The 27,811-nt window shown below is 30.4% G+C and overlaps 4 protein-coding genes across 5 annotated transcripts; 3 read left to right on the top strand and 1 right to left on the bottom strand.

Annotated features, from left to right (window-relative positions):
• The first annotated feature begins 1,681 nt into the window (after nt 1-1,681).
• On the top strand, nt 1,682-4,428 carry LOC114170461 (putative galacturonosyltransferase 10). Its single transcript, XM_028055941.2, has 2 exons — nt 1,682-2,060; nt 2,747-4,428. The coding sequence occupies exons 1-2, from the start codon at nt 1,908-1,910 to the stop codon at nt 4,196-4,198; spliced, it is 1,605 nt and encodes a 534-aa protein (XP_027911742.1). The 5' UTR covers nt 1,682-1,907; the 3' UTR covers nt 4,199-4,428.
• A 2,558-nt stretch (nt 4,429-6,986) lies between these two features.
• Nucleotides 6,987-9,881, top strand: LOC114170361 (QWRF motif-containing protein 3-like). 2 transcript variants are annotated; one of them, XM_085668766.1, is made up of 6 exons: nt 6,987-8,278; nt 8,703-8,762; nt 8,883-8,999; nt 9,079-9,168; nt 9,260-9,367; nt 9,606-9,881. In XM_085668766.1, the coding sequence occupies exons 1-6, from the start codon at nt 7,091-7,093 to the stop codon at nt 9,651-9,653; spliced, it is 1,611 nt and encodes a 536-aa protein (XP_085524892.1). In that variant the 5' UTR covers nt 6,987-7,090; the 3' UTR covers nt 9,654-9,881. The 2 variants fall into 2 exon arrangements, with proteins under 2 accessions (XP_085524892.1, XP_027911637.2); XM_028055836.2 differs by having other exon boundaries at nt 8,643-8,762.
• A 5,762-nt stretch (nt 9,882-15,643) lies between these two features.
• On the top strand, nt 15,644-17,462 carry LOC114170360 (QWRF motif-containing protein 3-like). Its single transcript, XM_028055835.2, has 6 exons — nt 15,644-16,201; nt 16,351-16,470; nt 16,618-16,734; nt 16,807-16,896; nt 16,976-17,083; nt 17,241-17,462. The coding sequence occupies exons 1-6, from the start codon at nt 15,701-15,703 to the stop codon at nt 17,286-17,288; spliced, it is 984 nt and encodes a 327-aa protein (XP_027911636.2). The 5' UTR covers nt 15,644-15,700; the 3' UTR covers nt 17,289-17,462.
• A 4,192-nt stretch (nt 17,463-21,654) lies between these two features.
• On the bottom strand, nt 21,655-23,847 carry LOC114170359 (uncharacterized). The gene is made up of 5 exons (XM_028055834.2): nt 23,029-23,847; nt 22,726-22,949; nt 22,377-22,615; nt 21,931-22,299; nt 21,655-21,872 (listed from the first exon to the last, which is right to left on the bottom strand). The coding sequence occupies exons 1-5, from the start codon at nt 23,845-23,847 to the stop codon at nt 21,655-21,657; spliced, it is 1,869 nt and encodes a 622-aa protein (XP_027911635.2).
• Nucleotides 23,848-27,811: the final 3,964 nt, after the last annotated feature.

The raw sequence follows: 27,811 nt of genomic DNA, 5'->3' as shown, positions 1-27,811 counted from the left end.
TTTTTATTAATTTGTCAAAACTAATTTTAGTGTGTTGAACCAGTTTTTAATGTATTATTAATATGTTAAACCAAATTTTATTGAAAGTTTGGAAAAAACTTATAAATCTTCTTAAGTTTGATTTTAACTTTCAAAAAGCATTTTCTCTTTTTTTTAGAATAGGGTGTATGCTGAATTAAAAAATCTTCCCCTAATACTTAGTGAGAATGAATCAATTTCTGTTAAGGGTTTCAAAGAAATGATTAATAAAATTTCTGTTATAACATGTTAATAAATAAATTTTAACATTCAATTTGTAAACAAATTTGTTTTATTTCATGTCACCTAATGTTTATATTTATACAAATGTCGGTAATGTTTTATGTAAAATTAAAAAAAAAAAGGCGTTGATAATAAAAAAATATATATCTAACGTGAAAGACTTAAGGTACGCCAATTTAATTTTTTATACAAACATATAATTAGTTTTAATATAATTTAATAAATATGTGTAACTATAATTTAATATATTCATGCTGATAAAAGTAAAAAAAATATCCAAAAACATGTTGCCATGAAATTTATAAAATGCTTTTTAAGAATGAAATTTATAAAATGTTATTAAATCTCCCTTAAAAAGAATATATTAAAACTGTGCGTGTGATTGTCTATTAAGAATGCCATGTACTCATTGAAATTTATTAGAAACAACTTGCAGTCCACCAAAATTAGTAATTTTTAATTCATTTCCATTTATTAAGAGAGAGTTTTGGATGTAAAAAAAATGAAGAAAATTGTCATTATCATTTTTTATTATATGTACGTGCAATCCACATATATATTTTTTAAAATTTTTTCTCAAATATTTCTCTAAATTTTCAAAATTCTTCCTTTTCTAAAACCTATGTAGCCACAAAAAATAAATACAATTTATTCACGTGAAATAACCATCAAAATAATTCTTTATTTTCTAGCTGAGAATTCAAATGTTTATGAAGGTGAGAAGCGCAACCAAGCATTAAGCATTGAAGTTATTTGTGAATGTGACCGTCACAGTCTCTTAAATTATTCTAAACTTGTGAATGTTATCTTCTTAAAGCCTATTGGTGTAACATTTTTTTCTTAAAATTGACTTCAGAAAAATAGTTTTTGGATATAAAAATGTTAAAAAGTTAGCATTTTGCAAAAAAATGTGAAAAGGTAAAGATTATTATAGAATTATATATTAATCGAAAGATAAATAATAACATTCAAACAATCTTTTTATAGTTTTTTTTTTTTTAAAAATATTGTGATAGTATGTGATGCAATTCTTGAAATTTCCAGTTAAGGTAAGAAATAAAGTCTGACATACAATCATAAGGGCTTATCAAAATTGTATGGTTGGTAATATATTTTTTTCAAGTCATTTTATTGGAGAAATGTCAGATTTTTATTGCATGCATATGTCACTTTTTAATAGTAATATGTAACCTAATGTTACCGGAAAATAATATAAATATATCTAATCTGATATCTATAATCTAAATACAATGGTACTGCGTTACATCAAATGTATTTAAAAATACTTATTTTTTAAAAATGATATATACTAAATCAATAAACATTTTAATTTCTGGTATGAGGTTTACTATCATGATTATTATTTTTCTTAGAAAAAGGATTACCAAAAATGAATGTGCATGTGGCATATACCATTTTTGTTAGTAGGAAGAGCAGTTTGTAACGAACAGAATCACAGAAACCCACTTCTCTCCCATTCCCAACCCAACGGTTTCATATTTGTCTCTTTCTCTTCTTCTCTGTGCTCACTCACTGATCAAGAAGCCCTTGGGGGTAAACTGAAAGTTAAAGATTTCTTCAAACTTTCGTTCTTTATTTCCAAAAGATCCAAACCCAGCAGCGGATCTCTGTCTTCAGCTCCAATTATGAGGCGAAGAAGCGCAGATTTTCGAAGACCAGGGAAGAGGAGGCTCCAGGATGTAGTGTGGTGGATATCGAGTTCCGTTTTGATTCTTTTCTTTATTTATATTCTCGCCAAAGGTTCCACCAAAATCGACTCCGCTCACCAATTCTCAAGGGTATGAATTATTTAATCACCACAATTTCTTTTTCTTTAATTGTTTCTTTTTTCTTCTGTCAGTTTATAGATTTCTAGTATTGTTCTGGAGAAAATCATGCATATTGATTCACTTCTAGACTTTTGAGGTCTTCAAGTGTAAAATAGTAATCCATTTAGTTTTAAGTGACTTAGGAATAATGATAATGGCGAGTTACGGATAATTGATTTGTTTGTTTCTGTATCTTTATCGTCTTTCTAATGCGTAGGGTCATCTTGGTTTTCTTGGATTCATCAATGGTGTACATGCATGTATCTGTGTGCACTGTGCAGTAAAATGACTAGTTTAAACCATGCCAGAATATTTTTGTTCATGTATTAGGGGTGGATATGATCAAATACAGTATGTAACTATATTGGGGTGTGTTCTTAGTTCTTAGTTCCTAGTTCCTACCAATCTTATTGGAAAACCTTTCCATTCAATGACAAGAATAACGTTGTTTCCAACTTTGTGTTTGCCTTAACTTTGTCAAATATTCACAATGCATAAAAAGTTCATTGCTTATAAAGGTTTATTATATTTTAGTTTCTAATATTGAATTGTTATGGTGAATAATGATAAGGATTCAGTTTCCATGTTATGGTTGATTTGAGTTCTTGGTAATCCGTCCTTTGTTTACTGATAAGTTATTGTATGGTGTTGTGTAGAGAACTTTCAGGCGTGACAGGGTTATTGAAGGGTTCAATGTTACGGACGAGATGTTAAGTCCGGAGTCTGTGACCAGACAAATTAATGATCAAATCTCACTGGCAAAAGCTTTTGTTGTAATTGCCAAAGAAAGTAACAACCACCAATTTGCTTGGGAGTTAACTTCTCAGATCCGCATTTCACAGATTTTTCTCTCAAATGCTGCCACGAGGCGTACTCCATTAACAATCAAGGAATCAGAATATGCAATTCGTGATATGGCCTTGTTACTGTTTCAGGCCCAGCAGCTCCATTATGACAGTGCAAGCATGATCATGAGACTGAAAGGAAAAATTCAAGGTCTTGAAGAACAGATGAGTTCTGCAAGTGAGAAGAGTTCAAAATATGGACAAATAGCTGCTGAAGAAGTCCCAAAGAGCCTATTTTGCCTTGGTGTCAGGTTGACATCTCAATGGTTCACGAATCTGAGCCTGCAGAAGAATTTGAAGGACCAAAGACAAGTGGACATGAAACTGAAGGACAATGATCTTTACCACTTCTGTGTCTTTTCTGATAATATCCTCGCTACCTCGGTTGTAATCAATTCCACTTCGATAAATTCCAAAAACCCAGATAAGATTGTTTTTCACCTTGTCACAGATGAAATAAATTATGCTGCAATGAAGGCATGGTTTTCTTTGAACGATTTTCGAGGGGTGACAGTTGAAGTTCAAAGGTTCGAAGACTTCAGCTGGCTGAATGCTTCATACGTTCCTGTGCTTAAGCAGCTACAAGACTCAGAGATACAGAACTATTATTTCAAAGGCAACAATGATGATAACAAAACTCCCATCAAGTTCAGGAATCCGAAATATCTGTCCATGCTTAACCACCTGAGGTTCTACATCCCTGAAGTTTTTCCTGAGCTGAAGAAAGTGGTGTTCCTGGATGATGATGTTGTGGTTCAGAAGGATCTCTCTGATCTTTTCACCATTGATTTGAACGGGAATGTGAATGGAGCGGTTGAGACATGCATGGAGACATTTCACAGATACCATAAATACTTGAACTACACACACCCTCTGATAAGAACACATTTTGACCCTGATGCTTGTGGGTGGGCATTTGGGATGAACGTGTTTGATTTGGTTCAATGGAGGAAAAGGAACGTGACAGGAATCTACCACTATTGGCAAGAAAAGAATGCAGACAGAACATTGTGGAAACTTGGTACCTTGCCACCTGGGTTGTTAACCTTCTATGGGCTCACTGAGCCATTGGATCCATCATGGCATGTGCTGGGTTTTGGCTACACAAATGTTGATCCTCAGTTGATAGAAAGAGGGGCTGTTCTACACTTCAATGGGAACTCTAAACCGTGGTTGAAGATTGGGATGGAAAGGTACAAGCCTCTGTGGGAAAAGTACGTGGATTATTCTCACCCATTATTGCAACAGTGTAATTTTCATTGATTTTCTTCCCACTGCGTCATGATGATGACGGTAGTAGCAAAAATAGTCATACACATACATATAGTAAAGTAACCAATCGTTCTTGATACATTTTTTAGTTTTTAAGAGTTTGAGAGTTTGTAACCAAAGGTCGAACATCCACCTTAGCATGGCATCGAAGTTTTAAAGATTTATGCCAATTTCTCCTCAGTTCTTACATTTTTCATGAAAAACCCAGGTGAGTTTTAGTATTTCAATGTTCTATTAATGTTACGGGATTAGTTAATTATTCTGTTCAACGAGACTTTGTTTTCCTCACGTTAATCTCATAATGTTTAACTAAAAAATGGTGATGCCATGAAGTTCTTGGTATAGGTAGGGGTATCTCGTATTCTCTTATTCTAACTCTCCAAAATTTGTAACTCGAATCTCCACAAAACTGTATTGAAAGCATCCATTTTATATTTTGAGTAGGGTTCTTTAAAAAAAAATGGAAATATATGGCAATTTTTTATATTTGAAGAATTTAAAATGTGTTGAATGATTTATTTTAAAGGTGTTAAAGTAAATTCAATGCATTATTTAGATATGACATTTTATAATCTCTAAAACATTCAATATATTTAATCTGTTTTAGATTTATTAAATTTTAATTTGAATTATTATCAAGTGCAAAAGAATATTTAAATATTAAATAATGGTTAATAATTAAAAAATATTACTATTTATATTTTTTTTTTCAGATTAATGATGTTATTTTTCACTCAAAATTAGTTAATATTTTTTTAATTGAAATGAACAAAGTTTCTTCTTAATTATTGTCAGTCGAGATGGTTTTCAGTTGATGTGACTACAATTACTTAAGTTGGTATCAATTGATATCAACTACAATTACTTAAATTGATATTGTTAAGGTTAGTACCGTTGCTAATTGATTTTTTTTATTTGTTAATTGATATCGGGTGAAAAATTCTCGGTTGACATCGATCACAAAAAAAGTTTTTCTTATTAACATTAATATATACAAAAAAAAATCCTAGTTGTTGATTGACATTAACATAATATAAAAAAAATCCTAACAAAATATTGATAAAGAATAATATTGATGTCAATGTTAAAAAAAAAAATTATTGCAGTTACAAACAAATAGTCTGTTTGGGATTGTTTAATAAAACTCTAACTAATATGAAGTGAGAAATAGTAGTAGTTTACAACAACAAATAATTCTAACAAGTGAAAAAAAAAAAAACTCTAACAAATAATTACTTTTAGGTTATATGAGAATTAGTGTGTACTAATATGGCGATGAAGAGTTTAATATGCACGTTATGATTAGAACTAATTTCACCCAACCATGACATTATTAAAAAAAAAAGTTAAAATCTTTATATAGTATTTGATATTTTTGTTGATTTGTTCTTTTACTGAGTGAGACAATCACTTCACTCTCACATTCTATTGTTTAAGTATTCTTCCATCAAGCAATGTTTAACTACACTTCTCCCTTAATCGACCCTTGGAAGTGTTTGCGAATATGATTGAATTAATTCTTTGTACAATTGTCGCCAAATCCAAAGTTAAAAACAAATTTAATATTCTGTTAGATTTGACTTGAAAAAAAAAAAAAACTGATTATAAACATTCCCATCAAGCAAGTATTTTTCATTTATTTATTTTTTTCTTTAAAGTTTCCTCTTAACAGATACATGAACTTTTTGTAGATGTATAAGGATAGATTTTAGTGTAACTTCTTCCTCAAATCCAAAGTTTAAAACAAAATGTAGTTTTTTTTTTTTTCCTTTTTATAAAAAACAAATGCACTTTAGTTTGATTTGAATTGGTTTGTTTCTGCATTGAATTGATTATCAACACTCTTAACATGTATTTTTTCACTCTTTTCTTCTTTAATAGATTCAATTAATTTATTAAAATGGAAAATAATTATTGATTTTTATTATCTTAATTTATAGTACTGTCAACTACTCTACATATATTCAATTTTTAGGCATCATATACAGATATTTTGTTTTGCTTATAATTTATGTAGGGAAATAGAAATTGAAAATTAGAAAAAAGTTTCTTAAAATTCCAAAGTTAGAAAGAAGAGCAGGCTTTACAAAAACTTGCAGTTCTTTGTTGGCTTAATATTTGGCTCCATGCTTTCACAGTTTCACCACTTTGTTCAAAACAAAACATCACTTTCCATTTTTTTGCCTCCAATCAACCACCACTTACTAACATACTGCACCTTTTAAATATGTTCTTTTATTATCCCATAAATGCTACAATATCAGCTGTGCTCATCGATATTATCTATGATTCCATTTCGGTATAATAGATTCACATTTAATCATAATTACTATGTTCATTTCTCAAATTATAGTGTAGTTTTTTTTATTTACATAACTTAAATTTATGAGATTTTTTATTTTTTTAATTTACTTCATTATGAATATGAAAGTGTTAATTAGTTAATAATTATGCAAAAAGTAAAGCATAATTGATAAAAGTTAATTAGTATTAATTTCAACTTAAAAAATATATATCAATAAAAATATTTTTTAATTTATATAGGAAAAGTTTATATGCAATTCATTCATAAAACTAATTACAAACATTAAAAAGAATCCATTACCAAAATTACACGCTTCAATATCCAAGTGGGACATTTTTTTCCTGTTTTACAATTTTCGAAATGAACTCTTATCTTAATGATTGTTTGGAACAAACAATTAATTAAATTATAAGAGATGATAAACTTTCCTTATGTAAATTTGTTTTTTTTTACTCTTTCGTCAAGAACAGAGAAGATGATTAAATGAATAATTTAAAACTGACGAGAGAAAACAGAGTAACCCCTTCCACTTGTGCCGGCGCATTTCTCTGTATTAATATTTTGCCGCGCCATTTTTCATGCGTTCACTGTTACCAACGTTGTTGCACTCACACGTTAAAACTTCATCTGTTCTCTGCTACCTGTTTCATCTGTTTTCTCCTACCTGTTCTCTGTTCTTTTTTCTTTCTGTTCTGTTTCAAACCCATTTTTTCATCAGTAATTTTTGTTTGTTCTTTCAGTTTCTTCTTTCAATGAAGAGCGATTCCAATGGCTCTGTCTCTCCTTATTCTCCCAAACCCAGAACCCGTTTTGTCAGTTCCCGGTTCATGTCTTCAAACTCGACTGCTTCGCCTGAACCTGGTTCAGGCTCCCCGCTCGGCCGGTTCAACCGCTTGGCGAGGAAAGACTCCACCACTCTCGCGGATCACATTGGCAACGAGAGGCTCAAAGAAAGGGAAGAACAGCACCACCATCAGAATCAGAAACCCACAAACAGAACAGGCTCTGTTTTTTCTGCTCTCACGAAACAGAGAAGTTGCAGGGAGTTCAGAAACAACACCAATGGCTATGGCTTAGAAGAAAACAATCAAGATCGAGATCGAGACGTTGTTGGTAGGACCACGAAGAATGGTGTATCAGGAAAATCTTCTCCTTCTCCTTCTCCTGTGGTGAAGAAAGCAAGTTCTTATCTTGATCCTGCGAGACACTCTCTGGATGAAAATACCTTTAAGGGAAATTTTCTCTGTGCTAAGAACTCAATTGATTCAGAATCTGAAAATACGAGTTTGGATTCTGTTCCTCTGCAGAGAACACTGAGTTCGAGGAAATTGGGTAGGGAGGTTTCTTCTAAGTACATGGCAGCGTGTGGCAGAAGAGGGGAAGCTTCTGATTCTGACCCTTTGTCTTTTGATGATTCATGGATGATGAAGAAGTATATCACACAGAAAGCGGTGAAGAAGGCTAATTCGCTTATTGGGTACATGAGTTCCAAGTCTCAGTGGGCACTGTCTCCGGGAAGATCAGGATCACCACCTTTGTCTTTCGAAAGCAAGGATAAGCCATTGTCGTTTTCCAGCTTGAAACCTCCACACAAGAGAGTGGAGAAGATTCTGAGCATGGGTTTGGATCTCTTTAGGACTAAGAAATCCTTTTCTACTACTGAGGTGGTTCATCAGTTGCGTTTGCTTCATAACCGTTTGATTCAATGGCGGTTCGCAAATGCTAGAGCTCATACTGTGAATCAGTCCATGTCTCTTCAGGCTGAGGTATTGTTCACACTCTTGAATTTTGTATAGTTTGCCACTCATATGAAGTATACATAGATCTGTTGGTTGATTCAGTTCATTTTGAAGAGTTTTAAAAGTTTTAATGGATCAATCAAAATCATCCTTACAATAATGTAAAATGATGGTAAATGATTTAAGATAGCTATTATGAATGTAAATTTACATTTTGCTATATATGGCTACATCTGATTAAACAATTAATTAAGTCATTATTTGTTTTATATTTAGCCTAAACAATTATCATTCTTTGGGAAAAGATTTGGAATTTTTGTGTTATGGAATGGTTTTATATTGAATATATAATGAGGTTAATGTTGTTGTGAATTGTTATCTATGTATATAGAGCAATTTGATAAATGTTTCGGATGGTTTAACCAAGTTGCGGCATTCGGTGATGCAAAAGAAGATACAGGTTGAGAGAGAAAAACTCAAGATGAAGCTAAATTTTGTATTGCATTCTCAGGTGAGTGTAGCAGTGTATATCAATGATTAAGATTGAATTGATTAAAAGAGATTCCAACTGAGATATTTGTATTGTTTTAGAAGTTTAATTTTGTGGTCATTTCTGTTTATGGGTTGGTAGATGAAGTTGTTGGAAACGTGGGTATGTATGGAGAGACAACATCTAGGTGCAATTACCACACTGAAAGAGTGTTTGCATTATGTTATATGCAAAGTTCCTCTATTGGAAGGGGCAAAGGTAAGTTCAACTAAAGACATATAGATGTTATTTGACTATAAAAAGACATCTTTTTAGAGATGTTACCTTGTATTTTCAGGTGGATATACAATTGGCATCAATTGCTCAGCGTTATGCATCTGATCTAACAGATTCTATTATGTCAGTTTTATCTGGTTTTTCACCTTTGGTATGTTTGGTAACACACTGAACTACTACTATTCATATTATCTATTGAAAATTTAAAATTGAAATTGAAGTTGAAATTTCTTTGTAACCAGGCTTATACAACATCTGAATTGATATCAAAGTTAGCAAGAATTGTTGCAGAAGAGAGATTGCTCTTACAAGAATTTAATGATGTCTTCCATGACATATGTGTTCTTGAGGTAACTGTTTCTCTCTTCTCTTCATATTACCGTGTGCTTTTAATCTTTTTCATGACATTTATCCTTTTGATGGAGCAAATAAGAAGCAAAAAAATGTTCTACTTCATTAGGATTTTACCATAATATCATTGAAGATATGTGTTTTAGTTAATTTTGTAGCAAACTAGAAAACTTTTATTTATTACTTAGACAAAATATTCTACTCATTTATTGATTGATCTTCACCATGTGTTGTCAGCTTAAAGAAAGGAGCCTAGTCTGCAGTCTCATTCAACTTGAATGTTGAAAAGAAAAATATCAAAGCTGCAATTACTTAGTTGACTTGGTAGGTATTCAAGTACATAGTTGATCAGCAAAATTATCAAATGTAAAAACTAGATATGAAATTTAATGGTAACAAACTAAGAAGTATTTGTATATAGAGACTGTTAACATAGAATTAACATTTGTTCATACAATGATTAGATTCTTTTTTGGCTCACCATGCATGATTAGTTTCTCTTTAGCTGCAATAAATTTCTCAGTAAAAGTTTGAACTTCGTTATATGCAATTTACTGGTGTCAGCTTCTTTTGATAGTTGTGCTATTTTTTCTTTTTCTCCTCGAGTACAATGATCGTATATCAGATTAGAGAAAAATTGCTCATTTTACTTGAAATTTAGGCTACACTAATCTTGGGTTAGAACTGAAAACTACTACGAAATCTTATGCTGGAGTTTATGAAAATAATTATGTTTAACTAATTCAATTCTTTACACTTTGAGCGCATTCCTTCAAGAAAACGATCTCTAATCTTAATTTTTACTCGTAAGAAGTGCAATAGTTGTTGATGTTGTTCATTTTAATCTTCATGAAAGCTCTACTAGTTGATAGTAAAAGGTTAATAGTCATTTAAACCAATACGATGCATAATAGAATCAAAAGTTGATTCTGCATGAAATGAATCTCAGTATTCTGAGTTTTGGTTGGCACATGAAGAATCAAACTTTTGACTCTATTATGCATGAAATGAATCTCTATATTTCAAACTTTTTATTTTATACTGATGTGTGGTGTTGTATTTCGTTGAACAATTTCAAATATTCCTCAAGCTAGTCACGTCAAGCAAATAATTTGATAAATAGAATGTTGAACAAACAATAATTTAACGGAAAAAAAAAACAACTCAAAGAAGTCTTTAAAAAAATTTTGAAATACAGAAGACTGTAGATTCAAACTAATGTTTTATAAGTAACATCGATGAAAAAACTACTCCATAGTTTATTACTTTAGTTCCACTTCATCTGAATTAGAATGAATAGTAATTACCTTTGTATTTTCAAATAGGTTTATATATATATATCCCTCCATTTTTTTAATTTCTTCTTTTAGTTTTCTAAAAAAACTACATTTTTAGATCTTCAATTTCAAGAAAATCAATTTGAAAGATTAACAAAAAGTAGTTTTAAATTAGAGAGACTAAAATAATTTTAAATGGGATGAATTAAAATAAAACTGACCTAAATGATAAGAACTAAAAAGACACTTTAACTAAAAAAATTCATGTCATTATTTTAATTAGATATTTAATTGGTGATGTGGAAGTTGTTACTGATTTCAACTCCAAGTATACCATGTTAATACTGAAAGACAAAAAAAAAACATTTTCTATAACTTAGAATCTAAACAGATAATTTTAATTTGGGGGTTAAATAAAAAGGTTATATGTTTTATGATTTGGAAATATATATTTAAGTTTTTTAAATAATAAATTAGTACAAGTAACAATATTATATGTTTTATAAGATGAAATTAATAAATAAATGGTAAATAATTCACTACAAAAATTTTATAAATTAGTTACGAAAAATTTTGTAGTTTATCCGTAACTAAAACATTTTACGACAGATTACTTACCAAATTGCTAAGAAATTTTTCGTAACTAAATACAAGTAGTTAGTTAGAGAGGAATATTATTCGTAGCTAATTTGTAGCTAATTCATAGCTAATCCCTCTCTATTATTTCCTCTCTATTTGAAGTGATAAAGTTTTAAAATTTCTAGCTAATTCGTAGCTAATCTGTTGCAATTCTGTTGTCGTTAGTTCGTAGCTAATCTGTCGCAATTTTGTTCTCGCTAATCCGTAGCTAATTTGTCACAATTTTGTTCTCGCTAATTCATAGCTAATCTGCCGCAATTCTCTTCTCGCTAATTTGTAGTTAATCTGTCGCGATTATCTTCTCGCTAATCCATAGCTAATCTATCACAATTCTTTTCTCTCTAATCCGTAGCTAATCTGTCGCAATTCTTTTATCTCTAATCAGTAGCTAATATGTAGCTATTATTTTTTCGCTAATCCGTAGCTAATCTGTCGATAATCTATTGCAATTTTATTCTTGCTATTTCATAGTTAATTTGTCACAATTCGTTTATCACTAATCTGTATCACAATTGATTAGCTAATTTATTGCAATTCTATTATTCTCCTACAAATATTATTTTGTTAATTGCAATTACTTTATTGTTATTCACTCTCTATTATGAGTCATGTCCATGAACCTATGCCCATGATAAAAAAGGAAGACAAAGAAAATAAATGATTCACAAAAAGTGTATAAATACTTCCAATATTTGAAATACCTGTTTACAAAGGATCCTACAATGATCAAAGTATATCCATCAAATAATACAAAACAACATAAAAGTTTTCAGTTTCCACTAATGTATAATAGTTTTAGGACACAAAAGCATCAGAGGGTATCAACAAAAAGTAACGCATCAACAATTAAAACACAAACAAAGTTTTGGATTCTTTGAGGCATGTCTTCATTCTCGTTTCTTTAAAGTAGACAATAATTCTCTCTTAAAAGATTGTTGAGGTGGTGTCTGTTGATTGATCACCATTGGTTGAATGGCCAACATCAACTCATGGTTCATGGATGGAAGTAGCACCTAAGAAAAAGATAATGAAATAATACCTTGTAGTTAAAAAACTTAAAAAAAGTTAATATATAAGACATCATTAAAATATTTGTACTATACCTGGTGAGTGCAAAAAAGGATTCGGGTCTAAAGAGTTAATGAGAGATTGAGTAGGATGAAATGGAGTAATAAAACCTCGACCTCGCCCTCTTCCTCTTCCTCAGGGCATTTTGCATGTGTTTGAGTATTATAATATCAAGAAACAACAAACAGATGCAAAACACACCTTAAGTTATCTTGAATTTTTTTTTGGATTAGCTCAAATAATTGAAATATTTTATCCGATGCACATTGTGTATCGGATAATTTACATCATCCATGTTTACCTCTTCCATTGGGGCATTGTCATAAAACAATTGTATTTTCTCATCATCAAGAGCAATATTTGTCACTCCCATTGATCCACCATCTTGAAAATAATCATTAACAACTTTTCTCATTTGAAAAATCCTCATCATTTTTTGATGTTTCAACCATAAATAATTTTGGTCTAACCTTGCTTAAAGAAGAAAAGAGTGTTTGAAATGAATTATTAATGGGAGTGGAACAACAAGAGAGAAGATGATGGGGATTGATGCACTCTCGAGATAAAATTCTGATGGAATTGAATCATAAAATATGATACACTGTAACTGCATATTAATAAAACTTCAAACAAAATATTAATATCCTCCACATTATCCAAAACACCCAAGCCCACTAAGATAAAATCCCAAACTACCTTTCCCTTGCAAAATCGTTCTGAATTGATTGGACCAAAATTCAACTACTGATTGATATATAAAACTGATATAAAATGAAAATCCCTTATGAACATTGATATATAGAATTGATATATATATATATATATATATATATATATATATATGAAAAGAAATCCTAATTTAATTTTCTTCACTAAATCTGTAACTTTAAAATCACTAATAATTGACTGATAATTGGGAACATTGAAAAGGTCAAACACGGAAGAAAAAAAAATCAAGCAAAATGCTAATGATTCTACAATTCCAAAGATCTGAGAATAAAACACGACAGAACAACAAGAAAGGTTCGATCGATAACTTTAAATCCTAATTAATCTGTGAAAAATGTGCAATGAAGAATATTGTGCAGGAATCGATTAAGATGAGATGTAAAGTAATGAAGATGCTCAAGTTGAAGGTTTGAACCAGTAATTTAAAGTGTACCACTTGATCGAACTAAGGAGGAGCTTTATCCGCGAACTCGAAGTCGACCATAGCTGGCGAACTCGTGTTTCTGTCAAAACAAACGGAGATTTGAATCTGACTTCGTTTACGACATCAAATCCTTTCCCAATTTCAGTAGAAATGAGGTTGAAGAAAGAGTCTAGAGTTTGAGTTGTTTAAGCTGAAATTTGAAAAACTTACCAAGATTGAGCTTCACACACCGGATGCTTTCAGAAATTCCACAAACTTCTGAAAATTTTAGACAACAAATTTTAAAATATTCAATTTTATCCTCTTATATAAAAGAATACATAATAATATCGATAATTATTTATGAAAAATTTATTTTTTTTACTAAAATTAATTAAACATTAGATTATTTTTAAGTGTATAACTAAATTAAGTTAAATATTTATATTTTAAAAATAAAATATTTACTTACAATTTACCTTTACTTATAATGTATCATAAATAATTTATTTTATATTTAAAATTTAAAAAAAAATAAACATATAAAAATTATACCTTAAATATAATAAATTTGTAATAATATAAATTAATTAATAATTATTTTATTTCAAATCAATTAACATATGAAAAAAACAGCATAAGAGATGATAAATAATTAAAAGAAATAATTAATCATTTCATTTTAAATATAACTAAAAAGAATTGTTTCAATACTTTTATAACATTTAAATGGAAAATAAAAAATATTGTAAATATTATTTACCATTTAAAAAATATATAATAAATATAATTTATAAATAAAAAATTAATTCATATATAATAATAAAGTATATTTTTATAATGTGTTAATATATTGATAGTTTTTAAATTTTTTTAATAATTTTATTTTCCTTAGAATATTTTTATTTTTTAAATATAAATTATATTTGTTAGTTACCGAAAAAATCCTATCTTATTTTATTATATATTTTAATTAATTTATTAATATTTATATTTATCATTTATATTTCAATGTATAATTATATTTAAATTAAAAATAATTTTAAAATATTTAAGCTAAAAATAATATTTAAATATTTAAACTAATATATATATATATATATATATATATATGTATACTAAAATTAAAAATAAATTTAGTATGATTTTAATTGAGAAGGTTAACTATAAATATTTTCAAGTAAATCTATAGCTATTTTACTACGAACTAGTTACAATTTTATTTCTTTGCTATTTCATCACAAATTAGTAAGAAATTAGCTACAAATATATGTTCTAGTTAATTTGTAGCTATTTTGCTACAAAGAAGCTACACCTTATTTCCTTCACTATTCCCTCGTTAATTAGAGAGGGGTTAGTTACAAATATATATTATGATAAATTTGTAGCTATTTTGTTACATACATGCTACAATTTCATTCTTTTCCTATTTCCTCGCTAATTTCTCTAGCAAAATTGGTTTTTTCTTATAGTGATTTATAGGTACATAATTCTTAAATGTGCATTTTATTTATCTTAAAAGCTTCTTAGATTGAATTAAACAAATTTAGAAAATTGAGTTTTTTGAAAAGTATTGGCCCAAATAAACTTTTTGCAATAGTTTTTTTATTATATCATTTTCCTATTTTTCAATTGGTTTCTTTATTTTATTTTAGTTTTAACCAGCTTTGAGATGAGATAATTTGTAGAGTTAATAGATTACGAAAGATCAAGCAAGACTCTTGTGAGAACAAGAAAACAAAACAAGAAGAAAAAGCCTCTCAAATTATCCAAAAGAAGAAACTAGGAAGGGAAGAATTGAAATAATTGTTTTTCTCTTATAACATAACAGTAATTTTAAATAATATAAGACTATTTAATTAAATATATTTTTATGTGAAAAAGGAAATATATGTATAAAAATAAATTACGACTATCCTAATAATAACTTAAGATAAACGGTGAATTCCACAATACCCATTTTACAAAATATTATATAGAAATAAAAAAAATTATAATGAATGATGATGAGAGTTAAAGGTGAGATTTTATTTAAAATTGAGAACTAAATTTCCGTCACTCTTGGACGATCACAAAGATAACGAAAGGTTGAGAAAGAGAGAATAAATCATCCATCATCAGAATCATAACATGTTTTTGTTTTCTCTAATCGCATGAAACAAAGAAGTTGCAAGGAGTTAAGAAGCAACGTTAATGGCTTCGAAGGAGACGATGAAATGAAGAAACTTGATTCCCATATTGTTCCTAAAAGACTCACCTTGAACGAAAATAAAGCATCATTTAAAGAAACTTTCATTATTGTAAGAATTGAATTGATTAAGAATCAGATACCACATTCTCTGGCAAGAACATGGATTTCGAGAGAAGAGGGTGATAAGGTTTTTTCTAAATACATGGGAACAAAAGGGGGAGATTCTCATGACTCATGGGTGGCGAAGACGCACAAAGCGGTGAAGAAAGCTAACAATTCTGTTCTTGGGTATGTGAGTTCCAAGTCTCACTGGGCATTGTCTCATAGCCATATTAGCCTGAGGGCACCACAACCCAAAAGTGTGGAGAAGATTGTGAGCAAGGGCATTGATCTCTTCAGACACAAGAAACCTTTAAATATTGAGTTGGTTCATCAACTACGTTTGCTTGATAATCATTTCATTCAATGGCGATTTGCAAATGCAAGAGCTTGTGCTGTGAATCACACCATTTTCCTCAAAGTTTGGGTAATGATTCGATAAAAGAAAATAGACTGTTTAGACACAGACTATTATGTTCATTTGTTTAAGGTTTTTGGGTTGTTTATTTCTGAAATGGTTTTATATTTCACCTATAGTGAGATTAACAATTTTGTTGTCAATTGTTTTGTGTTTAGGGCACTTTCATATGTGCTTTGAATAGTCAAGCCAAATTGCGATATTCACTAGTACTAACGAAAATAGAGATAGAGAGAGAGAAGCTTGAGATGAAACTGGAGGGTATACTGCAATCTCAAGTGAGTTTATAGTGTACGTGTGTCTCATTTAGTTATGATTGAATTGGTTGAAATGAATTCTAATTGAGATGTGCATTTGCACAATGCCATTGTTGTTGTTTTAGAGATTCAATTTTCTCATCGTTGGTGTGTGATATATGTTTGTAGATGAAGCTATTGAAAACATGGAGATCTATGAAAAAGCCATATGTAGCTGCAATCACCTTATTGCAAGAATGTTTGTATTCTGTTGCATGCAGAGTTCATCTTTTAGAAGGTGCAAAGGTAAGTTAAATTAAAGACATTCAATATAAAAAAATCGCATTTACAGACTTCGTGTTATTGTGTTGTTTACAGGTGGATTTGAAATTAGCATCTGGTTATGAAAAGCGTGCATTGAATCTAACAAATTCCATGAATTCACTTTTGTCTACTTATTTACCCTTGGTATGTTTGATAAGTGTATTAGTCATTATCTGGTGAGGACTCAAAATTGAAAATAAAGTTAAAATTTTTTCACAATCAGGCTGACGAGATTGCTGGATTGCTATCAGAATTAGCAAAAGTTGTTGTACAGGAGAAGTTTCTCTTACAGGAATTCAATGACATGTTCCACACCATATGTCTCCTTCAGGTAACTAGATATTCTTTTAGCTATTCTTTTTTATAATCCTTTTTAATGATGTTTTCATTACCTTATGAGATATTATATTATATTATATTATATTATATATATATATATATATATGTATATGCATATTTTTTTATTAATTTTCATTATGGGGTGACAGCTTGAAGAAAGCAGCCTAAGGTGCAGTCTTATTCAACATAATTCTTGAAAAGGTAAATGTTAAAGCTGCAAATATTATGAGAGATGAATTGAAAGGTATTGATGTAAATAGTAGATAGCAAAATTAAGAAATACCTATCATCAACATGTAAACTATAAACAACAAACAAAATTGAATGGGAAGTAAGTCCTTTAAGAGAGGTATTTTATTTAAAATTTATTTTTCAATTTTTTTATACAAAATTATCTATTCAATTATCGTAACTAATTTATATTCATTTTCACACCGTTCTCCAATTTCAATTTGTGTTCATCACTCATTTCATTAGAAATTTCATCTCCATTATCATCTCAAAACCTGTTATGATCTACATCATGTCATAATATTTTATTCGGTTTAATATGTTTTTCCCTAACTTTTAATGTAAAATTGAAATTCGTCTCTGTTCCAAATAAAATTGCAGTTTCCATAAAACTCGGAAAATTATGTTCTTACATTCAAATTAAAAATAATTGAATAAAAAAATGCAATTCAAAGAGAATAAACTCAATTGGGTAACTGTGGAAAAAATTATGCACCAAACAAGTAACAAAGGTCAAAGTTATCAACAACTTAAACTATGGAAAGTTACATGAAAAGTTGTTTTTACTATAGACCTCCAATTGAAGATACGAGTGGTCAAAGAACAAAATTATCTATCTAGGACCAGTAAAAATTTTAGCTCGATCTGACGATTAACAAAACAGATTAGAGCTTGACGATACGACCCTGGAACCCACTGATTTAAGAGCGTCCAACGGTCCAAAAGTGACCTCTAATGCCCCTACATCAGTGGTCATTGTCTAAGTGGCTCTCGGTGACACTATAATAGCGTCTGGCAATATCATAAAACTAAGAATTACCATTTTTATATTTGATTGAGTACTTTGACACTCTTTGAGCTAATCCTCACTTAATAAACCTTTTATCGGTTAAAATTTTCAAACTTCTTAACTCATAGTGTTAAAATACCTAATTCAAAGATCACACAAAGACACTATTAATAACATATAATTCAAGTTTTTATGCTTTTTGTATATACAATGCATACTCAACATGCTTCTACATAAATTCAAACAAATACACAATTCAATCATCATTTTAACGTCTTAATCACACAATTCATCATCACAAATTTAGAAATTCACAGACTTACAGTTCTAGAACCCAAAATTTGCAATTTCCAATAATAATTGAGCAACTCAACATGCAAAACTAGAAATTAGCTTCCCTCACCTAATGTAGGACTTCCTCTTGATCTCTCACAACTTCTAACTGCTAGATTCCATGAAAGTTCTAAACAAAACAAGAAAGAGATTGATTTCAAAATCTAACATACTATTAGATTCAATACAGACTAAGAAATCTTAGAAGAAACTCCAAGAGCACATGCACAACCCTCCCACCACACAGGCATGACAATTGATTCTCGATAAAAGAGAAGAGTAAGAAGGAAAGCTTACTCTTTTGGAAAAAGGCTTGGTGAAAATGAAGCCTTCCCCTTTTTGATGTCGGGTTGAACAAAGATGGGTGGAAGAAAATTGCAAAACGATGAGCTCTTCTCCCCCTAGGGTGTTGTTGCGCAAAGATGAAGAGGGGGAGAATTTTTTTTAAAAGAATGGGAAAGGGGAAAGAAATGAAAGAGATAAAGAGGAAGATGGGAATGGGTTACGAGGTTTTAAAAAATTGGTTACATATGCTAATTACCCTAGTTTTTATTTATTTTTTCCTATTTGATATATAAAATTGTTATATGATATAGAATTTTAATAGGATAATTATTTCTTTAAGAGAATTTCAAATTTGTTGTGATAAAGTATGTTATGTTGATAAAGAATTAAAAAAAAATGAAATTCTATAATTTTATTAAAGTATTTGGATTGATTAAAATTTTAAAAAATAAATTTGATCCAAGAGTAAGAATTTGAAATTATTCATATTCCTAAATTCACATATTGTTTTTCATATTTTCCTCTCAACTTTTAGTTTTGGACATCTTAACTTAGGTTGAGTCATTATACAAATAATTACTTTTTTGATGGTTTAAGTTGTTAAAATCTTTTTTGTAAATTACTATTTGTTTTTATAAGCCGGACTATACCTTGCAAAGACCTTCAATGTAGCTCTTCTAACGTGTTTCAACCTTCAATCTTGCAATTTAGGTTTAGATGTCTTAGGTCTAAGTCTCTTCAAGGCCGAGATGAGATCTGTATGCAAAAGACACTTTGATGCTTAAATTAGTCAAGTGCATCAAATGATAATAAATGTTGTAATAACGGAATGTAATCAATTTATATCATGTACTATGTTATTTATATTATGTTTATGGACTTGTACCCAAACGAGTTTGGTTCACATATTTAATCACCTTAATTAACATTGTCTAATACTTTGCTATTATTAATTATTACCTTAACTAAATCACAATTTACCATTGTTCCTATTTCTTGGCCAACATGATGTCTTGACAAAAAACTCTCAACTATCAACATGGTTGATCCATATTAACCTAAATAATTGTGCTCAACATTAATTAAAAGCAATATCAATTAACATTAGTAGAAAAAGAAATGTTACAAATATTAGCTAAAAAAATATTGACAAACTTTAACAAAAAATAACATAAGCAAGAATCAATTAAAAAAATAATCAATTTTAATTTTTTTAATTTTTTTAAATTTTTAATAATTATTTAATATTTAAATGATTTTTTATATTAAGTATTAATTAAAACATTTTATCCAAATAACAAAATGAAAATTCATTAAATTTAAATTTTATCTATACAAAATCTTTAAAAAAATAATGCAATTTAAAATTAGATAAATTCAAAATTAATATATTTAAATTGTAGAATTCTCTATCCAAATACCATGGCTCTTATTAAAATTCACATATATAAAAAATAAGAATAGTATAAGAAAAGAAGTAAGAATAATATATAAAAAAATATATTAAGAAATTTACTTAAATACTCATGTTTATTCTTTTGACACGTGTTCCAAAAATATATTGAGCTTTTAGTTATTGGCTTAATTAGTGATTTAGTTCTCTAATTTTTTGGTTTGGTTCATTTTGGTCATCTTATTATTTTATGGTTCAACTTGGTCTTCTAATTCCTTACAAAGGATAAATTTGATAATTTTTGTTAAGGTGATGTTAAATACCTTTTTCGTCCTCATTTTTGTTGTGTTTGTTGCGGATGATCCTCATTTTGAACAAAATATTTAAAATGGTCCTCATTTTTACCGAACGTTTAAAATGATCCTCATTTTCGCAATTCGTGTTTTATTTGGTCCTTTTCTGTGACGCTGTTTAAATCAGTAATGGAGCACTGTACATGTGGCACTGTTTGTATTATGGTGTGTTACGTGTATTGTACAAGTGTGATAATTAGATATTTGGGGATAAATAAGTCAACTAGGGTTTTGGTAAGGAATGTTTGAGCAATTGATGAGTTTTGGCAATCTTGTTCCTCCATTCCCAATTGGTGTTGCTGCAATCTTCTTCATGCAATCCCATTATATAGGTATGTCACGGTCCAAATCTTTCTCCTTTACCTCTGGTTGTAATCGTTGGAGGCAACCGTGTTGTATCACTTCATGCACTGTTGGTGGTTCAACGAGAAATGGATTAACCTCAATTTGTAGCTGCGAAGAGATGGTAGCTCTGAGGATGGCAAGAACTCCAAAGAATATTGGTAGAAAATTTTGGATACAATTTTATTTTATTTTTGTGCTAATAATAAATTGGTTTTAATTTTTGGTTTATTGATTTACAGAGTGGTGGTTCCAATAATGTGGGCTGCAACTTTTTGAAATGGTGATGTTGATGAAAAGAATGTCATCATCACGACACAAATGAGGCAGATTAATGATTTGGAGAAGTCATTGAAGGTTGCTGAGAAGAGGCTGCAATTAGTAATAGGGTTCACTTGTGTTGTTATTGTATTATTCGTACTGTTATTGTGTGTAATCTTTTAAAGTCCAATTTGTTTTGTACTATTGTAAATGAAGAAATGAATTAGTTTGATTATGTTGATATTAGTCCCAACCTGTTCAAAATGACATCTTAGTATAAGCATTGAAGTAAGTGATATTGATCTAAGCTTGGGTGAGATTAAATTGATCTAGGTCTGGAAGAATTTAAATTCATAACATTAATTCATCCTCATCAAAATGCAATACATCAATGTTTGACAAAAGTGATATTAAACAAAGTTTAAGGAAAGTGAAAATACATATAATTGCCTACATGGCCTCCTCAAAAAATGCAGTACATCAATAATGAATTCTGCATCAGAAATTCCAACAAATAATTAAGACATTTGTAGCTGCTATCATGGCCTCCTCCTAATCTGTAATTTCATCCTAAACTACTGAGATGGTTCGTTTGGTGCTGGTAGTGATGTTGCTTGACTCTTCACTTCATTCCTTGGTGGTTGAGTTGTTTGAGTTTTAGTAGTTAGTGCATTCTCAGCAGTTTTAGTAGTTGGTGCATTCTCAGCAATTTCAGTAGTTGATGCATTCTCAGTAGTTTGGGCATCTGGTGCAGTCTCAGCAGGTGTTGTAGTTTGCTCATCCACAGGCTTATCTAAGCAATATCTCCTTTATGTCCAATCTGACGACATATGCTACATTTTTTCTATGACCTCCTTTGCTGATTTGTGTGTTATCCTTTCTCAACTCCCACTCTTCCAACCTTCTTTTTTTCTTGGGTCTTCCTGGTAAGATCCTCTTATGTGGTGGATGGACGTCAAGGTAGGGAGTTCTTTCCCATAAGACTTCACTATTGATTGGAAAAATGATGGATTGATATATTTCTTCGTAGATGGATCTCCTAAAGTAGATTGGTATGAAGTCCTCAGCATTGACATTGATGAAATTCATTGCTGCAATAACATGGCAACAAGGGATATCAGTCAAAAGCCATTTTCTACAGCTGCAATGTTGAGCATCCACATTCACTGTGTACTTATTTCCAACCATGGATATGTGCCTCACTTCAAATAGCTTTTCTCCTGACCAGTTGCAAATATCATTACACATATCAGTACACGAATAAATTGATTGTGTTAAAAAAAGACAAAAACCTAACCTTGGGTCCAATATTTGGTTAACTCCTTTTCCTTATGTAGTTTGTTAAGGACCTTGGGACAGATGTTTCCTTCAAAAGTTGTAACCTTTTTTCTCTTGGTGGCCCACCTTTCCATTAAATAAACTATGATTTCCTCGAGCACGGTGATTATGGGTTTGCCTCTTGCATCCACTATGACACTATTAAAAGCTTCACTCATATTGTTGACAATTGTGTCGCATATGCCTCGACCACTAAATCTAGACTTGGACTAGAACCTGCATGAATGATAGCGTCAGTATTGATATCAAGTATTTGTACAAAAATTAGGTATTTGTACATAAATCAGGTATTTGTACAGTAGAGATACCTTGGAGGTATATCAATAAGGTATCTGTAAGCATCAATATTGAGCTCTTTAATTGTTAACATCACTCTTTCCCAAGCTGTTGGGTGTGTGCTCCTAGCAGCCTTCCACATGAGTATCTTTAATTTTTGTCCAGAGAATCTTTTTCTGAAATTTGCATACAGATGCCTCATGCAAAACCTGTGCTCAGCAGTTGGTAATAGGTCCTGAATGACAAGTACTAATCCCTGTGAAATGATAAGATTATTAGTATTTACAACAGTAAACAAAAGCAAGATCATCGTCCCAAACATATATTAAACATACATTTTGTTGGTCAGACATAAAGGTCATTGTCTCACACACGTCAATACCTCCAAGATCACCAATAAGCAATTCTAAGAACCATGTCCAAGTTTCTTTGTTTTCAACTTCCACAACAGCATACGCTAAGGGCAGTAACTGATCATTAGCATCCCTACCCACAACACTCAACAACTCACCTCCGTATTTTCCTTTTAAAAAACAACCATCCAAACCTATGATGGGTCTACAGAAGACAAAGGAATCTTTACATGCTTTTAAATAGAAGTAAAACCTCTGAAAAATTGCTTCATCATTATCATTTTCCACTTTGATTTTTATAGTTGATCCAGGATTACATTTTAGTAATTCATCTGCATAGTCGTAGATTCTTTTATATTGCTCTTTAAATGACCCATCTACTATATTTGCAACCATTGCCCTTGCTTTACGAGTTGTTGATATTGACACATGTGTATTCCATTTTCTTAAAGCCCTTTGTGTTACGTCATTTATCTTTAGCTTTGGATTCTCTATTAGAGTTTGATCCAAGGTTTCACTAAGCCACTTTGCTTTAATGATATTAATCTTGAACTCCCTGCTACAAGAATGAACATCAAGTAGTTTCCTTAATTGCCAAATCTTACGGCTACGAACATAGGAACAATATGCGAACCATTGACATTTATTTTGTGCACCCAAACAACCAACCCTAACTCGCTTACTATCATTTTTCAAGAATTTCATATTTCTCCCTGCATGAATAGCATAAGTCCTAATGGCATCCTTGAAGTGGTTGTTGTCTAGAAAAACAGTTCCTACTTCCCATTTGTAATCCGTCATACTTTTTGGCATTACAAATGTCTAGAATGGACCACATCCTGTCCTTTCATCATTGTTTTCTTCATCCCCAGCTGTTTCACTCTCGCTATCTGGCCCACTGAGTAATTCTTCTAAATGTCATTCATCATCAGATAACTCGGTTAAATGACGTGCTCTATTTTCAAATTTACCTCTGCTAGAATCATCACTTTCATACATAGCTTCCACTTCAATATCACCTTCCACTTCAATTTCACCTTCCACTTCAACATCACTAGCTACATTCAAATCCACGTCCACAAGCCTTGGATCCTCAACACTGTCCCTATTCAGACCATTGACATCCCTAACCTCTACTTCAACAGCCTCTTCATGGGCCTCTACTTCACCACCGTGGTGGACAACAACATCGAACATATCATCACTCATTACCCTAAAGTAAATTAAACAGATAAAAAAGATGTATTATTAAGCCTACTTTAACACAATGAGGGACCACTGCTACAATCAATTACAAATAAAATAATGGGGACCATTACACCAACACCGACAACCGACAAACAAACCAACTAAAATAATACCCCATTGAACCCCACCTACAGACACAAATAACACAAAATCATGGAAGTAATTTAGAAACCATGCAGAACATCACAACAATCCAAACACAAACAAACTACAAAATAGAATTACGAAAACCTTAACCCACGAGCAAACACAACCCAGAAAACCCTAAACCCACTTACCTCGTTGATGATGATTAACTAGAAAATTGAAATGAAGAGCGCAACTGCAATCCAACGATGAAATGACAAGTATTAGTTGCTTCCTCTGCAAATCCGAGCTCAAGAAAGACGAAGATGAAGAAATTTCCCTAATTGCAAAATTTTCCCCAAATTGAAAAGTTAACGTTAATTAGCCATATGTACAGTACACGTAACACACCTCAATGCAACGTAATAGAAACAATGTCACCCGTACAGTGCTCTGTTACTCATTTAAACGGCGTAACAAAAAAGGACCAAATAAAACACGAAATGCGAAAATGAGGACCATTTTAAACATTCTGTCAAATTGAGGATCATCCGCAACAAACACTATGAAAATGAGGACGAAAAAGGTATTTAAGCCTATTTAAATCGTAGAATTCTCTATCCAAATACCATGTAGTAAGGCTCTTATTAAAATTCACATATGTAAGAAATAAGAATAGTATAAGAAAAGAAGTAAGAATAATATATAAAAAAATATATTAAGAAATTTACTTAAATACTCATGTTTATTCTGTTGACACGTGTTCCAAAAATATATTGAGCTTTTAGTTATTGGCTTAATTAGTGGTTTAGTCCTCTAATTTTTTGGTTTGGTTCATTTTGATCATCTTATTATTTTATGGTTCAACTTGATCTTCTAATTCCTTACAAAGGTTTGATTTGATCATTTTCGTTAAGTTGACGTTAACACTCTGTTTGTACATGCCATGTGTCATTTATGTGGAATTTTCATTTTTTTTTAAAATTAAACTTCCATGTGTCATGTCATGGTCGTGCCACGTGTTCATTCTTGGAATTTTTAATTTTTAAATTTTTGATTTTTTTAGTTAAAAAAAAACTGCCACGTGGAAAGTCATGGTTGTGCTACATGTGAGACTAACAATGACAGTTTTCAATTTAGTCCCTCTATATACAATTTTGATTCAATTTAGTCCCCCTATTTTTAAAATGATTCAATTTTCTCCTTTGTAATCTGATACAAAATTAGTAATTAAGTTTAATTACAACTTATATTTTCATGTTAAAATAATTTTTTTATCATTTATACATTAAATCTCTCTCTTAATACTCATGTTATTTTATTTCTTAAAATTTTCACTTAGAATTTTTTACACTTGCAAAGAATAAAGTAATTTAAATATTTAGGTGGCAGTTTTTTTAAATTAAAAAAAGATAAAAAAAAGTTAAAAATTTCACGAATTGACATGTGTCGCGATCATGACGTGACAAGTGACAGTTTAATTTTAAAAAATAAAAAAAAAACAAAAAATTCCACAAAATGACACATGACATGGACAAACACAATGTTAACGTCAATTTAACAAAATAGATCAAATTGAACCCTTTTAAAGACTTAAAGGACCAAACTAAACCAAAAAATAATAAGAGGACCAAAATAAAACAAACTAACAAATTAGAGGACTAAATCAATAATTCAATTTGATAATTTTCGTTAACACAGTGTCCTAGTATTTTGTATCTTTCTTTTTTTAAAATAATTAAAAAATATGTTTCTCTTTTGGATGTTTGTATGGTCGTTTGTGCAGACATCTTTAAAATAAAGGTAAGAGTCCTCGTGTGACTGTTTGTGTTGTCCTAATACTTAATATATTTCTTTGTCAAAATTAAAATACGTACTTTAAACATATGGGTATTCGTGTAACCGTTCATGTCGTCTTAGTACTCTATACTCAATAATTCAAAATATGTTTTCACTTCTTTTCTTGAGTACTTGTATGGTCACTCACGTAGTTTTATATTCCCAATAAAGATCTAAGTACTCGTGTGGTCGTCCTTGTCAGCATAATACTTTGTGCCTTTCCTTTTTTCCAAAATATTAAAAAAATTATAAAATTTCAAAAAATGAAAAATATCAACGTCCACATCTATAAATACTACAAAATAAGGTAACACAAATGGAATTTCAAGTTTTTAAAAAGAAAATGAAAATAAAAATTAAAACATTTTAAGCTAAATGGGAAACTACATCCGGAGTTTGGGAATTGAACAAGTGGTAGTTTGAATGACTAACACGTGTACTTGATTAAATTTTGTTGCATCTTTAAATTCAATTTCACTCTCCAACCCTTCAAATTGAAATATGCTTCCAGATATTATTCTCCCTTTTCCAACAGTCTCTCACTTTCTACACTCTGTGAGTCTGCTCTCTCACATTTTGTATTTAGTAGAATTTTTGGGTTATTCTTCTCTCTTTATTCTGTTAAACTGACACTTTATTCATTTATGTGTTATTTCTATGTGATTTTTCCCTCATTTTGCGTTTTTGTTTTTTTATCTTTGTAACTAGCTATAATGCAAGCTCCTCAACCATCACTCACTAATGAAGCTCTCAAGATTTCCTATAGGTTCTCTTACAATTTCTTCCATCTTTAACATGTCAAGTTCTTTTCTTTTCAATTTATTTTTTATCCTTTGGCTTCTCTATTTGATTTTACAACTTTTCTTTATACCTTATTTTTTATTTTGATTCCTCACATGGGCACTAGATTATCTTCCTATTAGTTTTCTAGACATGTCTTTTGATGGATTTGTCATGTAATGAGTGGTGTTTGATTTTTTTTTTAAATGTTTGTTTGAAGGCACCTAGCACTGGAAAATGGGCGCTCGACCCTACGACCCTCATAACCCATTGATTTGAGAATGCCTAATAGTCCAAAAGTGGCATCCAATGCCCCCAAGTCAGTGGCCACTATTGAAGTGGCTCTCAGCGGGATTACGACGATGCCCGACGGTATCAAAAAACTGAGATTTACCATTTTGATCTTTGATTGAGTAATTTGACACTCTTTGAGCTAATCCCGACTTAACAAACCTCTTAATGATTAAAAATTTCAAACTTCTTAACTCACGAGTGTCAAAATACTCAATTCAAAGATCACACAAATACATCAATAACATATAATTCAATTTTTTATGCTTTTCATAATTACAATGCATACTCAATATGCTTCTACACAAATTCAAACTAATACACAATTCAATCATCATTTTAACGTCTTAATCACACAGTTCATCATCAAGATTTAGAAATTGACAAACTTACAATTCTAAAACAAAAAATTTGCAATTTCCAACAACAATTGAACAACTCAACATGCAAAACTATAAATTAGCTTCTCTCACTTGGTGTAGGAATTTCTCTTGATCTCTTACAACCCTTAATCGCTAGATGCCACGAAAGTTCTAAATAA

This window comes from Vigna unguiculata, chromosome 11 (genome assembly GCF_037176805.1).
Source record: "Vigna unguiculata cultivar grain cowpea cultivar isolate G323 ecotype 2 chromosome 11, ASM3717680v1, whole genome shotgun sequence".
Taxonomy (NCBI): domain Eukaryota; kingdom Viridiplantae; phylum Streptophyta; class Magnoliopsida; order Fabales; family Fabaceae; genus Vigna; species Vigna unguiculata.
This window is presented reverse-complemented; position numbering and strand designations above follow the sequence as displayed.

Bases quoted from the DNA above. Each gene is read 5' to 3' on its own strand.
- LOC114170359 (XM_028055834.2), bottom strand. From the start codon at position 23,847: ATGACGGATTACAAATGGGAAGTAGGAACTGTTTTTCTAGACAACAAC. The intron at 22,300-22,376 runs GTTAGGTTTTTG...GCAACTGGTCAG, and splicing joins AACCAAATATTGGACCCAAG to GAGAAAAGCTATTTGAAGTG. The intron at 21,873-21,930 runs GTCATAGAAAAA...GATATTGCTTAG, and splicing joins CACACAAATCAGCAAAGGAG to ATAAGCCTGTGGATGAGCAA.
- LOC114170360 (XM_028055835.2), top strand. From the start codon at position 15,701: ATGAAGAAACTTGATTCCCATATTGTTCCTAAAAGACTCACCTTGAAC. The intron at 16,471-16,617 runs GTGAGTTTATAG...ATATGTTTGTAG, and splicing joins AGGGTATACTGCAATCTCAA to ATGAAGCTATTGAAAACATG. The intron at 17,084-17,240 runs GTAACTAGATAT...ATGGGGTGACAG, and splicing joins ACACCATATGTCTCCTTCAG to CTTGAAGAAAGCAGCCTAAG.
- LOC114170461 (XM_028055941.2), top strand. From the start codon at position 1,908: ATGAGGCGAAGAAGCGCAGATTTTCGAAGACCAGGGAAGAGGAGGCTC. The intron at 2,061-2,746 runs GTATGAATTATT...GGTGTTGTGTAG, and splicing joins CCGCTCACCAATTCTCAAGG to AGAACTTTCAGGCGTGACAG.
- LOC114170361 (XM_028055836.2), top strand. From the start codon at position 7,091: ATGCGTTCACTGTTACCAACGTTGTTGCACTCACACGTTAAAACTTCA. The intron at 8,279-8,642 runs GTATTGTTCACA...CTATGTATATAG, and splicing joins CCATGTCTCTTCAGGCTGAG to AGCAATTTGATAAATGTTTC. The intron at 8,763-8,882 runs GTGAGTGTAGCA...ATGGGTTGGTAG, and splicing joins ATTTTGTATTGCATTCTCAG to ATGAAGTTGTTGGAAACGTG.